The sequence below is a fragment of the Danio rerio genome, chromosome 7 (genome assembly GCF_052040795.2).
Source record: "Danio rerio strain M-AB ecotype USA chromosome 7, GRCz13ab, whole genome shotgun sequence".
Classification (NCBI taxonomy): Eukaryota; Metazoa; Chordata; class Actinopteri; order Cypriniformes; family Danionidae; genus Danio; species Danio rerio.
Genome location: NC_141027.1, coordinates 4,143,267 through 4,158,221, shown reverse-complemented (window position 1 = coordinate 4,158,221; position 14,955 = coordinate 4,143,267). Strand labels below are relative to the sequence as shown.

The 14,955-nt window shown below is 34.3% G+C and overlaps 2 protein-coding genes and 3 long non-coding RNA genes across 22 annotated transcripts in view; 2 read left to right on the top strand and 3 right to left on the bottom strand.

The window, feature by feature from the left end:
* The window catches only part of LOC147842925 (uncharacterized), a 959,952-nt gene that overhangs the window by 59,195 nt on the left and 885,802 nt on the right, over window positions 1-14,955 (top strand). The gene's annotated exons all lie outside the window — the stretch shown is intronic.
* si:ch211-225k7.4 overlaps window positions 1-14,955 on the bottom strand; it is a 494,418-nt gene that overhangs the window by 253,915 nt on the left and 225,548 nt on the right.
* Window positions 1-14,955, bottom strand: part of si:dkey-88n24.3 — a 285,177-nt gene that overhangs the window by 76,700 nt on the left and 193,522 nt on the right.
* Window positions 1-14,955, bottom strand: part of slc12a10.3 (solute carrier family 12 member 10, tandem duplicate 3) — a 51,545-nt gene that overhangs the window by 18,238 nt on the left and 18,352 nt on the right. For 14 of the 15 annotated variants that reach the window (XR_015494842.1, XR_015494841.1, XR_015494843.1 and 11 more), the window contains 11 exon segments: window positions 14,592-14,747; window positions 14,413-14,512; window positions 14,223-14,334; window positions 12,635-12,769; window positions 12,447-12,553; window positions 10,527-10,606; window positions 10,358-10,441; window positions 8,544-8,642; window positions 6,128-6,239; window positions 5,957-6,043; window positions 1,748-1,880 (listed from right to left, as the gene is read on the bottom strand). Coding sequence is in view for 5 of the 15 variants with exons in the window: in XM_087259656.1 (XP_087115782.1) it covers window positions 1,748-1,880; window positions 5,957-6,043; window positions 6,128-6,239; window positions 8,544-8,642; window positions 10,358-10,441; window positions 10,527-10,606; window positions 12,447-12,553; window positions 12,635-12,769; window positions 14,223-14,334; window positions 14,413-14,512; window positions 14,592-14,747 (1,205 nt within the window). In the remaining 10 variants the exon portion in view is untranslated. 15 annotated transcript variants of the gene reach the window in all.
* Window positions 6,177-14,955, top strand: part of LOC147842940 (uncharacterized) — an 84,181-nt gene continuing 75,402 nt past the window's right edge. For 3 of the 4 annotated variants that reach the window (XR_015495255.1, XR_015495254.1, XR_015495256.1), the window contains exons 1-4: window positions 6,177-6,277; window positions 8,556-8,674; window positions 14,242-14,384; window positions 14,606-14,758. This is a non-coding gene — a long non-coding RNA (uncharacterized LOC147842940). Of the gene's footprint in view, window positions 6,278-8,555; window positions 8,675-12,369; window positions 12,798-13,106; window positions 13,213-14,241; window positions 14,385-14,605; window positions 14,759-14,955 lie in introns of those variants that run through there. The other variant, XR_015495257.1, reaches the window with a different exon arrangement.

Genomic DNA, 14,955 nt, shown 5'->3' with positions numbered 1-14,955 from the left:
GAGGCCCAGGGGAAGGGGTTGAAGTTTTCCAGCAGAAATGACAAAATGGGAGGTGGATCTGAAATACGGGAGACTCCCGGGAAAGAACAGGAGTGTTGGCAGATATGATCATAACCTTGTTTATCAATATGGGGCTCTTTTTAGATTCTCGGAAGCAAAAGACATTAAAAATGTAAAACAGAAAATATTTATTGGAACCATTGTTTTTTTTTATATCTCTCAAAATGGTCTATATAAATGTAAGGAATTATTATTTATTATTATTATTATTATCCTAATTATTTTTGTTGTTATTATTTTCTATTATTATTTTATTATTATTATTAATATTATTATATTTACTATTATTGTTATTGTTAATATTATTATTATTATTATTATTATTAGTGTTATTATTATTATCATTATTATTTTTGTTGTTATTATTTTATTATTATGATTAATATTATTATTATTATATTTACTATTATTGTTATTTTTATTATTATTATTATATTTACTATTATTGTTATTATTATAATTATCACTATTATTATTATTATTGCTGTTATTATTATTATTATTAGTAGTAGTATTATTATCATTATTATTATTGTTTTTGTTATTATTATAATTATAATTATTATTTTTATTATTATTATTATTGTTATTATCCTTATTGGTCACACTTTACAATAAGGTTCATTGGTAAATGTTAATTAATGCATTTACTAACATGAACAAACAATGAACAATACAATTACTACTGTATTTGTTCATGTTAGTTAACGTTAGTTAATGAAAATACAGTTGTTCATTGTTAGTTCATGTTAACTCATGGTGCATTAACTAATGTTAACAAGCATGGACTTGGATGTTAATAATGCATTAGTAAATGTTTGATTATGATTAATAAATGCTGAACATGTGATGTTCATGATTAGTTCATGTTAGTAAATGCATTAACTAATGAACCTTATTGTAAAGTGTTACCTTATTATTATTATTATTATTGTTATTATTATTATTATCATAATTATTTTTGTTGTTATTATTTATTATTATTATTATTATTATTAATATTATTATATTTATTATTATTATTATTATTATTATTATTATTATTAGTGTTATTATCATTATTATTATTTTTTTTGTTGTTATTATTATTATTATTATTTTTTTGTTATTTTTTTTCTTGTATAGACTGATTGACATTATTATGCATTCCCAAATGCTCTGAACCATTATTGGAATGGTCAAATGTATACTTTACATTATATATTATATTAAGTAGTATCATTATTATTTTTAAATACAGATCAGAACAAACTATTCTCACTATTAAATGGCTGACACCCCATGCGCCTCGTTTTGATGTCCTTCAGGGGGAATTAAGCATTAATTAGGGGGTCAATCGTCTCCAAACCCCCATGTAACTTGCATCCTGAATAAGGGTATATTATATCACAATATACCACGGTTTACTGTAGTAAAAACTATAGTATACTTATTTCAGTTTCCACTATTGTTAATAGGCTACTACAGTATGTTAGAGCATTAGCAAAGTGTGGTAAATACTGTAGTATAATAACACTTTATTATAGTATGGTTCAAACAAAAAACTCTGTAGTAACACTATAGTATTTACTAAAAAAGGACAATAGACAGTACTTCAAAAGACACCCACACCCCCCCTCCCCCCCCCCCCCCCCCCCCCCCCCCACACACACACACACACACACACACACACACAATACACACACACCTTGGGTCTAATAGCCTCCAGGTCTTTGTCAGAAACCGTCCACGGATTGAGTCTCCTGAACTCCTGCAGGTCTCCTCTGCTCTGTTCCTCGGTCAGCCTGAAGGGGGCGATGGAGTCTTCATACCTCTGCAAACTACACAGTCACGGGAGAAAACAGAATAAAAGAAGAAGAAAAAAGCCCGCGATTTCTCCAAACAATCATAAATATCGGCGTTTGAGACGGATTATGACCAGGAAACGTAAAGATAAGTTTGATTCCTCCGTGTCTGAGTTTAAAGGACAATGAAGACGGTTAATATTTAGTGATATTATTGATTTAACTGTTTTGACACAAACTGATGAGAACAAAATGTGATCTGAAGTGAACTGGATGGTGACAATGTTTTTGTTAGCTCATTGACTCTGTTATGAAACTGTTCTTTATCAATATTTAACCTATATTCAAAGACTTCACCTAATCTAACCTACTTAACCACCATATGAAACGTTGGTGGTTTAAAAGCGCCTTTACATTGAGCTTTTAAATTATTTGTTTAACCCTTAAGCCTTTGATTAATAAAAAAAAGCTAATCTTAAGTTTATAGGGGATAATATCTGTCAAAATGAATAAATAATAATACAAAAATATTGTAAAAGTATCAGATTTCATGTATATTTTAACAGAGTTCTTTAACAGCATCAGTCATTGATGAAAAACTCCCCAAAAGTCATTACATTTAACCTCCTAAAGCCCAAGCTGTTTTTTTTTTTTTACATGCATTTTTTATTTCTCTTTGCTTTTTGGGCTTATTGGAACCTAATGAGAATAAAAATCTATGTATCATCTTTTGATATTTTTTTAGAAAAAAAGTATGTCCATATATGTGTTATATATATATATATATATATATATATATATATATATATATATATATATATATATATATATATGTAGTTTCTTCTGCAGACAATCAAAAATATATATTGCTTAAGGGGGCTAATAATATTGAGCTATTAAAATAGGTTTCAAAATAATTAAACCTGATTTTTTTCTAGCTGAAAAAAAAGCCTTTCTCCAGAAGAAAAAATATTATAGGAAATACTGTAAAAAATTGCTCTGTTAAACATAATTTGGGAAATATTTGTATATAACAATAAATTCTCAGAAGGGCGAATAATTTTGACTTCAACTGATAATCGTTTTGAATAATCTTGATTACAATTATGACCAAAATAATCGTGATTATGATTTTTCCCATAATCGAGAGCAGCCCGAATATATATATATATATATATATATATATATATATATATATATATATATATATATATATATATATATATATATATATATATATATATTGAACTTGCTTTGACTATCAGAGAGTAAAAACTACTTGTTTCTCATTTTGGACAGTTATAAATAGTGTTTGGGGCGTTTCATATGCTGCAAAACTGTTGCAGGATGACACTGTGTGTCTGTAACAAAATATAAAACATTCACCCCCGGTTTCACAAACAAGGTTTAAGGCTAGTCAAGATTAAATTGCATGTTTGAGCTGTATGAACTCAAAATAACTTGCGGTGAGAGGTCTTAAAATATGTCAGTGTCATATTTTATCACCAGGTGCACACCAGTAGTATATTTTTTTGAGGCCATTTTTATAAATGTGGCTTAAATAGCCTAATTTAACTAAGGCCTAGTCCTGGCTTAATCTAAGCCCTGTTTGTGAAACTGGGCCTCAGAGTATTTTAAATAGCCACTTAAGAGCTAACATGTGCTGTCCACATAAGTGAACACTCAAGCCATGGGAGTTTAGAGGTAAAGTTAATTTTATATTCGTACATTCATTCAGTGACAACTTGTGACACACTCCCTATATTGTTTACCACGGCACTTTGAATATTCGTTCTGAAATAACCTGCAAGTGTGAGTTGAAAACAACATTAACACAGTTTATTTGACTGTGAACATGTTGTACTCTGATAGTCATTGGCTGCTAATATGATTTCACTATTTGGAGTTTGCAAATAATTCTTTAATGAAACTATATTATTAAGGAGGAAGTCCGAATGTGCGAACATAAAACCAACTGTACCTCTGTCTAGGGGGATAAGGATTTTAACTAGGGCTGGGCGATTTGGCGTAAAATCTGAATCTCGATTAATTGAACATTTGAACTTGATTATGATTAATGAACGATCATTTTCTTTTTCTTTTTTTGTCTTTTTTTTGCCCTCAAAGTTCACAAACAAGTTTTGTACAGTGAATATGCTCACATATTATAAGAGATTTTTGAATGAAGGGTGCATTACTTGATTTTAAAATAATTGAAGAAAACACTGTCTACTATCTATTTATTGAACATCAACATCGAGCAAGTAGGTTGCTGGTTCGAGCCTCAGCTGGGTGGAATTTCTGTGTAAAGTTTGCATGTTCCCCCTGTTTTAAAGCACTGTAAAATATTTGCCTGAAAAAAAAAAAACAAACAAAAAAAAAAAAAAACGCAGAAACAGTTTCGCTATTTTGGCAAAACCTTTATTTTTTTTCCAGAAGGGTATGTATGTTTTTTAATCTTATCTATATTTGTAAAATTTTGCTTATTTTATTTAACCTCATTATTTTTTTGACCACAGCTTTCTTATTTTGACATTTCTTTAGCATCACTGCTTGATGGAAAAACTCCTAAAAGTCATTAGATTTAAGGATTTTAACCCTTTAATTTTTGTTTTTTTATTATATGTTTTTTAAACATATTTTATAAACATATTTTCCACAGGGGTATGTACATTTTTTTAATCTTACTATAAGCTTGGATAAGACAATAATCAGAAACAAACCACAAATATGTTGTTTTCATTCAGGGTTCAGGATTTAAGAGAGTTCATGTTGCCTTATTTGTAGTGTTTTGTAGTGTGCGAATATAAAACCAACTGTACCTCTGTCTAGGGGGATAAGGATTTTAACTAGGGCTGGGCGATTTGGCGTAAAATCTAAATCTCGATTAATTGAACATTTGAACTCGATTATGATTAATGAACGATCATTTTCTTTTTCTTTTTGTCTATTTTTTACCCTTAAAGTTCACAAACAAGTTTTGTACAGTGAATATGCTCACATATTGTAAGAGATTTTTGAATGATGTGCGTATTAACTTGATTTTAAAATAATTGAAGTAAACACGATCTACTATCTATGTTTATTTATTGAACATCAATTTCGAGCAAGTAGGTTGCTGGTTCGAGCCTCAGCTGGGTGGAATTTCTGTGTGAAGTTTGCATGTTCCCCCTGTTTTAAAGCACTGTAAAATATTTGCCTGAAAAAAAAAAAATAAATAAAAAAATAGTTTCGCTATTTTGGAAAAAAAAAACTTTTTTTTTTTTCGAGAAGGGTATGCATGTTTTTTAATCTTCTCTATATTTGTAAGATTTTGCTTATTTTTTTTACCTTATTATTTTTTTTGACCACCTTACCTTATTATTTTTTTGGTTTCTGTAACTTGTCAACTTTCAGTTTTGATTATGCGCAATTAAGAGTTTCACTAATAATATTGATGCAGTTTGTAGATTTGTTTACACAAGGATAATGGAGTCTATTTTAATGTGTTATAAGGGGCGACACGGTGGCTCAGTGGTTAGCACTGTGGCCTCAACGGAAAAAGGTTGCTGGTTTAAGTCCTGGCTGGACCAGATGACATTTCTGTGTGGAGTTAGCATGCTCTCCCTGTATTGGTGTGGAATTTCCTCCAGGTGTTGAGATTTCCTGCTATTTTCTGGATATAAGATAGAGGTAAAGTTGGTTTTATATTCACATATTCGTTCATTTAGCAATCTCTATATTGTTTACCATGTTACTTTGAATATTCGATCAGAATTAGCATGCAAGTATGACTTGAAAACAGCATTAACACTATCTAATTCACTGTGAACAATGTTGTACTTTACTAGTCATTGGCTGCTAATATTATTTTACTATTATATTATTAAGGGGAAAGTCTGAATGTGCGAATATAAAACCAACTTTACCTCTATGATATAAGTTAATTGCTTTAACTAAATTGGCCATAGTGCATGAGTGTGTATGGGTGTTTCCCAGTATTGTGTTGTGGCTGGAAAGGCAGCCGCTGTGTAACACGCATGCTGGAATAGTTGGCAGTTCATTTAGCTGTGGAAACCTCTAAAAACTAAGCCAAAGGAAAATTAATTAATATGCCAGAATAATCTTCTCACTTTTTCGCTAGCGGAGGTTTATCCACATCTGTGATCACGATAATGTCCTCAATCTCCAGCCGGAATCTCTTTAACAGCATCTTCATGCTGAGAAGATAAACATGTTAAGGTTTTGCGCAAGTCTTCTAGATAAAAATATGATGATGAAGATAATGATGATGATTGACTGACTCTTTATGGTCCTCCTTCATGGTCTCTTGATCTCCTAAGACAAACACTCTGATTTTGCTCTTCTTCCAGCGGTTTCTTCGTGTCAGCAAATACGGCACTAGAAGAGTCAGACCTGAAAGAGGAGAGCATTTCAGGAAATGTTTATTTAATGTAAATTATTTTCTTCCTTTAGTATTCAGTACAAACATGTTTTCCATTTGAATTGAGTGTGTTTTTCTGACCCCTTATACATGTTTAAAAATGTGTCTTCTGGTAGAACTGGAGTATATTTATCATTGATCAAACAGAAACAACGTGTATGACTTTTTATCACTGTTGTTGTTATCTGTGTATTTGTTTGTACACTGAATGATTAACAAACGGTTATGATTGTAAATTAAATATTGAATATTTATTACAAGTCAGGGCTCGAAATTAACCTTTTTGCTTGGTAGCACCGGTGCTCCTAACTTTAAAAAGTTAGGCGCATCAGCCAAAATTTAGTCGCACCCACCAATTATGAGCACCGTTACTACAGGTTTTATACAAACAGATTTATTGTATTTGAAATCAACACTAATCAAACTAACAAGCAAAAAAATAATAATATAAATATGCGTGCGTGAGGAAAATATGTCTCAACGAAATCCCGTGATCACAAGAAAATAGATTTTTATAACATAACTGAGTGACCAAAGCACGGAGCGCTCACCGGCCCCGCACGCACTGCTTGAATGAATCTGTTACGATTTGAACGGTATAACGTTAACTGTGCTGTTCTCACAAGTGCTGTCTGATATTGCACTGATGCTTTTGACACATATTGTAGCTTATTGTATGCATACGTCATGTTAATAGCCATACCGGTCTTTTCATGAGTAAGTTAGCGATATTAATTTACTGTAAGCCCGTTTGCGATGGTGTACGTGATGTTAAATTTGACATATAGCTGCCCCTTGCACGGTGGACAGCATCTGGCAATTATATGAAGGATTAAATAGAAGCTCTCGTGCTAGATATGGCAAACAGTTACCTGAAAACTTCATCCCACAGACTTTTTATAGCGGACTTGAAGCCAACAGAAGTCTTCTACTCTTGGAAAAGTGTAGATGGTGGATTAACATTCAGCACATGATCACTAGTAAGATGTGTCATTATTTGTAACTAGATGGTTTCTAAAACTAAATTTGTCCGCGTTATCTTCAATCTTATCTTTAGCGCTTTAGTTTTCCGCGGTAGCAGCTCTCTGTCATCCGAAGCCAGAAGGCGCTGACTGAGTGATTGACAGCTGATATTAACCAATCATTCGCGTTCAGTGCTAGAGCAGTGGTCCAATAAGAAGAGCGCGAAGCCGGGGCAAGCATTACGGACTTGGATTTGTTTACTGCAGCAAGACGACATGACAACTGTTTTAAACCATTCCTGAGCGCTGCGTTTCCCGTTCCAAGTGCAAACAAAGAGCTTAGAGATGAATTCTGCGTGAATGTCTCCCGAATCCGTGCATGTGGTGAACATTTTGCAGTAAAAACTGGTCGCACACAACAATTTTAAGCACTCGCAGAAATGCTCCCAAATATATTTTATGGTCGCATAGATAAAAATTTCGGGCGCATATACGACCAAAATGGTCGCAATTTCGAGCCCTGCAAGTGTTGCCATGAATGTAGCCAATGCTGCTGATATGACATTAAAACATGTATGCACTGTAAAAAATGGCCGTGATTTCAACCGTAAAAAACTGTAAAAATGCTACAATACAAATCCGTAACCTGGTTAGCAGTATGTTTCCTTAATATGTATGGCGGATAATCGTAAATTGACCAGAATTCCCAGAATTCTCTGCATGGCACAACACTTTTTATGCATTTGGTTGACATTAATATGGATTTTTTTAGTTGTTTCCGCATCAGTTATGTACATTAGAGATTTATGTTACGTCTAATGTTGATAAACAATGTTTATTTCATGACTTTAATTTTATGTGTGTTACCATACTGGTGTTTAGTAGCTGTGTGAATGACACTGAGCACCTTCTATAAGCTGATACTCTTTTCTGCTTGTGGGAAAAGTTGATTGTGATGAGCTTTGGCTCATTATGTAACTTCCTTATCTCCACTTGCGTGTGGGTGTGCTAACGTGTCTAACTGTGTAACAAAAGATGTATAAATGTTGATCATTCAAAATACAGACTTTTTACCTCTATAAATTAATAAAATACGGTAATTTACCATAAAAATGAAAAATTACTTTTACGGTTTGTGTCGTGTTTTTAACGGTAAAGTACTGGCAACCACAGCGGCCGCTTTTTTACCGTAAATTTTACGGATTTATTTTTTACAGTGTAAGTACACGCATGCGTAAATAACTTTAGACCCCTTACTGAGCTATTTATCATTTGTCTTGGAAAAAAAACCAAGTAATTTATTTCTGGTTTTACCTCCATCATCAGAGATCCAGTAGATGTCGATGGTCTTCCTGCCCTGTTTGGTCTGAAACACTGTTTTGACCTGATCGTTGGAGCCATCGTCAGAAATATCTGGATGAGGAGTCAAAAACAGGTTTATAAAGGTCAGTTTTCAGATCACTTCATCAGCTCAGGCTTTATTCAAACACCACTGATTTATTGATAGTAATAAATAAAAAGTTTGTTTTGACATAAGTTTGTATACTGTGTAGGGCAGCACAGCATATGCTTTCAGCATGGATATCGCAATTTGATCATTCACTGTAGCCGAGTCGCAGGATATGCAATTTGTGGAGTCACATTAGCTGTGTTTCCATCCAAAAATGTGAATGAACTTTATGCGCAAAACTGGATTATCGCATAAAAAATGTGCAAATAAAGCTGCATTTCATAACGAACAAAATCATCACTTCCTGATTAACTGCCGCCAAATATCAACAGTAAAAACTGAATTTGCTGCAGGAGAGGCTGCATTAATCTATACTTCATCTAATAAATGACCGACACGCAGTGAACGCACTGTGGCCTTTGAAGGTGTCAGTCGCAGAGCACAGACACTTCATTAATAATATAATACTAAAACGGTTAAAGCGTTCTAGAATGAACAAAACAACAGTTCAGATGGTTTACAGTGTTTAGCCTGTGGTTTGTCCATTTACACACATTTTTATCATCACATGATCACAGAATCACATGATTTATAACAGAATCACATGACTTTTTTTAATGCGCATGCTGAAATCTGCGGTAAAAGTGTTTCCATCGTGGTTTGTGCATCCTTTCTTATCGAATAAAAAGTTTATCCCACACAGTTATGCACATACATTTTTTTTATGCGCATATTTAAAATGTATGTGAATCAAGGCAAAATGCGCAAAAAAATGGGTGGATAGAAACATAGCTAGTGACACACAAACACACACACACACACACACACACACACAAATATGCATAAATTATGTTAAAACAGGGTTTTTCAAAGTCTAAGACAGTGGGCCTCCCTTTTGACACAACTTATCCATTGGCGCCCCCCTCCTCCCAAACACACACACACACACACACACACACACACACACACACACAAAAAAATTCTGGAGGTTTTTCTGCTACCTCATCATGCTTGGTTTCAAGGTGTCGCCGAAGTTTAGCGGGTCTCATGCTGTCATTAGCCAAAATATCTTGACAAACCACACATAAAGGTCGTGGTTCATCAGCTGGTCCTGTCCATGTAAATCCTAAACTCAAATACTAATCATCATATCGTCGTCTTTTTGGTTTAAGCCCTGAACTTACAGGCTTCGAATCGGGGGTCTCAGAAACCGATCCATTGTATTAGCAGCATGATTAGCAGGCATATACCTGTATTGGCGGGCTTGCCAAACAGAAGCAAATTCACAGCTATGGCCTTCTGGGTAAAAAAGGTTTTCTTATATTTGACGTATTCTTTTTTTTTTTAGCTTTGTTTAATTAAAACGTTTAAAAAAAATAAAAAATACATATAATAATTAAACTTAATAATTATATTTTTATTATATAATATTTTTTCCCCGCGCCTCCCCTGACATGCTATGGCGCCCCCTTGGGGAGGCGCGCCTCACACTTTGAAAACCCCTGTGTTAAAACAAACTTTTAGTACGCCCAGCACTAATTATAATGTAATAAACTGATATAAAATGACTTTAGTGGTAACATCTACACAAGTGGACTAGTATTCAAGTGTTAGTGTAGAGTTTGTTGTATGATTATTTTTGGGTTTTGTGAGATTACAAGCACAAAGTATTTGTCACCTGAGTTTCGGTCGGTCTCTTCATTTTCTGATTTTGTATTTTCATCTGCCTCAAATGCTGGATTGTCAATTGCAGACGATCGGCCTAAACAAAAAAACCCACGTTAACTTGATGTTATGTCTTAAACTTCAACGTTTATGCTTTAGTTATTATGCTTAATATAACACACCTGAAGTCAAATCTTCTCTTATGTCCAATCCATCCATCATTCTCAGAACCGCAATACCATAGCTGGAGTCAAACGCATTGCTGAACAAGACAATAAACCACATCACAACAGAAACAAATAACTGTTTTAATTAAAAACACTGCATCCAGTATGTTCATTCACAGTTTCATAAAAAAGAGAAGAAAAAAAAAAATTCCCAGATGGGGCGAGGCAGTGGCGCAGTAGGTAGTGCTTTCACCACACAGAAAGAAGTTCGCTGGTTCGAACCTCGGCTCAGTTGGCGTTTCTGTGTGGAGTTTGCATGTTCTCCCTGTCTTTGCGTGGGTTTCCTCCGGGTGCTCCGGTTTCCCCCACAGTCCAAAGACATGCGGTACAGGTGAATTGGGTAGGCTAAATTGTTCGTAGTGTATGAGTGTGTGTGAATGATTCCCAGTGTTTAGGTTGCGGCTGGAAGGGCATCCGCTGCGTAAAATCTTGCTGGATAAGTGAATTTTCCCAGATGTGCAGTCCTAGATCAAATTAAATTATTGAAAATAAGCATTAAACACGTGATCTTATTATATCTACCTGGCAACACAATGTAGATTATTATGAAAATTATTAGCACTGTTGTGTAAATATAAGTAATTTTCAAGTTGTGTTTGTATTTTTCTTCTGGATAAAGTCTTATTTCTTTTAGTTTGGAATAAAAAGATCAATAATATTAGCCCCCTTCAGTTATTATTATTATTATTTTTTCTTTACTAATTAACCCAACTTAACCTAGATAGCCTAATTAACCTAGTTCACTTAGTATCTTGCATTGCTAAATCAGACATTAAACCACATTGCAACAATTAAAAATCAGTTTTAACTTTAATTACAAACACTGTGTCTAGTCTGAACAATTCTAAAAGGTGCAGTATCTTAGATCAACTGTACAGTTTTAGCAAATAAGCATTAAATACATGACATTAGGAATGCTCCGATCAGGATTTTTGCAGCCGATACTGAACACTGATCATGGTGATCATGGTGATCGGCCAATACTGAGTACCGATTCTGATGCTTCAAACTTTATAATGCTTTGAGTACATTTTCCCTCTAAGTGTGAACCTTAAGAGAAGATCTTGCCTTATCTATGAGAATAAATTAAGGATTCTGCATATAATACCTTAAACACGTCTCTTATAACCATTTAGATGTGAACATGACATGGCCAGAAGCAGCTATACAGAAAACGATTAATTAATTTTACTTTGGCTTAGACTATGTATAATATACAGGATTGCTTGTCTGTCTTCCTCTGCTTATAAACAAACACACACCTGCGATCAGTTTATGAGATCAGTCAGATTGACGAGTACCGATTGAGTCATGAAATGTGATAACCGATCTTGGGTTGATTGGTCGCAGCATTCCTACATGACACAATTATCTGTAATCTGGCAACAAAATGTAAATTATTATAAAAATGATTAGCGCTGCTGTTTTAATTATATTGTTTCTGGATAATACATTTATTTGTTTGTTTGGAATGAATAGCTATTTACAATTTTTAAACTTACAAACCTAACAAACCACTGTTGTCCTATGACTAAACCTAAGAAAAGATTTTAAATAGCATTTTTTTAAAGCTGAATACTAGTATATTTTAAAATAACTAGTGATATATTATTGTACTATTGGGTTACACTATTATAAAATATTATTTAACTGTTATATTACTAGTGAAATATATACTGCTGTCATGGCAAAGACGAAATTAATATGTCATTAAAACTTATTTTTAATATATGAGTTAAATAAAATTAGAAATTACTTAAAAATTTAAATAATACAAACTGATGTTATTTAAAAAAATAATTGTTTCTTCATCTGTATTTTTTATTGGGAAATACTGAACTGATATTTATGAACAGAATCTGCCTGTGAGCTCACCTGATGGTGTTGAAGTAGTCCTGTAATCTCTCTGGTTTACATTCCTGCCAGTTTGTCTTATATCCCAAAACAAGAGTGTTCGGCTTCAGTTTCCCAAGACCTGAAGCCTGGAAAGACAGGGTTGACCTCTTGTAAAAGGATATAATTAAGTTCAATTGTCTGATTCTGGTGTTAAAACCACAACTTACCTGCATGAGACTGTGTGTTCCCTCTGTCAGACTGTCCGCAGTGAAGGACGTGTAAAAAGCACGAACTTTCCTCTGATTCAGCCAGTCCACCAGCATATCAGTGCTGTGCTGTGGAAACCTGGACTTCTCCTCCACCTTAATGCATTAGAAAGAGCATTTTCAGGTGAAAAATGAGCACTGAACATGTTTGGTTTTTACGTGAAAAACTGTAGTGAGAAATCAAAAAGTTGGCCCTTATACAAAAAAGATGTCTCTTAATTGAGGAAAACATGTAATTTTAACAAAATACCATTATCACAATAAAATGCCTGGTTATAACATCATAACTGAGTGCAAAAAATAATAGCCTATTTGTGTGGCAGCGTTGCTTAACCGTGAATGTGTATCTGGTCTCGGAATATAAAAAAAAAATAATAATAATTGTTTCCGATTGATTTTTATTGATTTTTATGTTTTATTTATTTACATTTAGTCATTTAGCAGACGCTTTTATCCAAAGCGACTTACAAATGAGGACAAGGAAGCAATTTACACAACTATAAGAGCAACAATGAATAAGTGCTGTAGGCAAGTTTCAGGTGTGTAAAGTCTAAGAAGGAAAGCATTAGTAATGTAAGTGTTTTTTTTTTTTTTGAGTACAGTTAGTGGTATCGCCAGAGAGGCAATTGCAGATTAGGAAGTGAAGTGGAGACTAAATAGTTGAGGTTTTAGTCGTTTCATGAAATAGTGAGTGATTCTGCCGTTCTCATGCAGTTAGGGAGTTCATTCCACCAACTGGGCAGATTGAACACGAGCGTTCGGGAAAGTGATTTCTTCCCTCTTTGGGATGGAACCACGTGGCGACGTTCATTCACAGAATCCAAGTTTCTGGAGGGCACATACATCTGCAGAAGTGAGAGCAGATAAGAAGGAGCAAAGCCAGAGGTGGCTTGGTAGGCAAACATCACAGCTTTGAATTTGATGCAAGCAGCAACTGGCAGCCAGTGCTAACGGATGAGTAGCGGAGTGACATGTGCTCTTTTAGCTTCATTAAAGACTACTCGTGCTGCTGCGTTCTGGAGCAGCTGAAGAGGCTTGATAGAGTTAGCTGGAAGCCCCACTAGTAGAGAGTTGCAGTAATCCAGTCTGGAGACAACAAGAGCTTAAACAATTAGTTGAGCTGCATGTTCAGATAGGAAGGGTTGGACCTTTCTGGTGTTATAGAGTGCGAATCTGCAAGATCGAGCAGTTCTAGAGATGTGGTCAGAGAAGTTTAATTGGTCATCAATCGTTAATCCAAGGCTTTTCACCATTCTGGATGCAGTAATGGTTGCCCCATCCATTTGGATTGAAAAGTTATGGTGTAGAGTCGGGTTGGCAGAAACTTCAAGCATTTCGGTTTTTCAGTGCTGTAAAAGAAACCTTATAAAATTTTAAAAATCACATTAACCGTTCACCGGAGATGTATCGGTATGGGAAGAAACACTAGCTATGCATATACCCTATTTAGTGCTGATAAAGTTAGTGACTTTGAAATCAAAGCAGCTTTCACTACGATACATGGTTTTACATAATGTGCCTAAAAAATTGGATTAACTTTGGTTCTTACCATGAAAATGTTCCCACAGATCATCAGGCTGATGTTTTTAGTGAAAGTGCCCACAAAGTCCACCAGGGCTGGACGGACGTTTGGAGGGCCAGTCAGAACCAGACACTGAGGCCTGAGAGAGTGTTTATACATAAGTGACTGGAGTATTAATGATCTGTAGAGGTCAGTTCAGTTATTATGTTTACAATACCTGAAGTTTTTCACATGGTCTTCAACACCAGTCAGGGACATTGAGAAGGACAGAGCCATGTTGTAGAAACTGGCCTGATAGGACGTTCCCCAGTTAATCTCTGGACACAATTAATAAAACCTTCAGACGTGTGCATATCAATTAAAATATATTCGTCATTCTCTGCAGCATATACTCACTAGGCTTCTTGTAGGTGACGTATCCTAAGAGGGAGAGGACGATAGCAAACGTGACCAGAGCAGCCCACCACGTAAACAAAAACATGAGGATGAAGGAGAGGAAAGCAGCAAACAGAGACGTCCATGGAGAAAAGTAGTGGTAATGTGGACGCCAACCTATAAGACAGGTTATAGTTATGAATATTGATCTTTGACATGATTAAATCGCTGTCCAAAATGTATTATTAAACCCAATTTTCTATTTCACCAGAATGTAGTCAATAACAGTGTTGGGTCTAATGCATTACAAGTAATGCGAGTTACGTAACATTACTTTTCCTGGACGAAAAGTAATGAGTAAAATAACGCATTACTTCAAAAACAA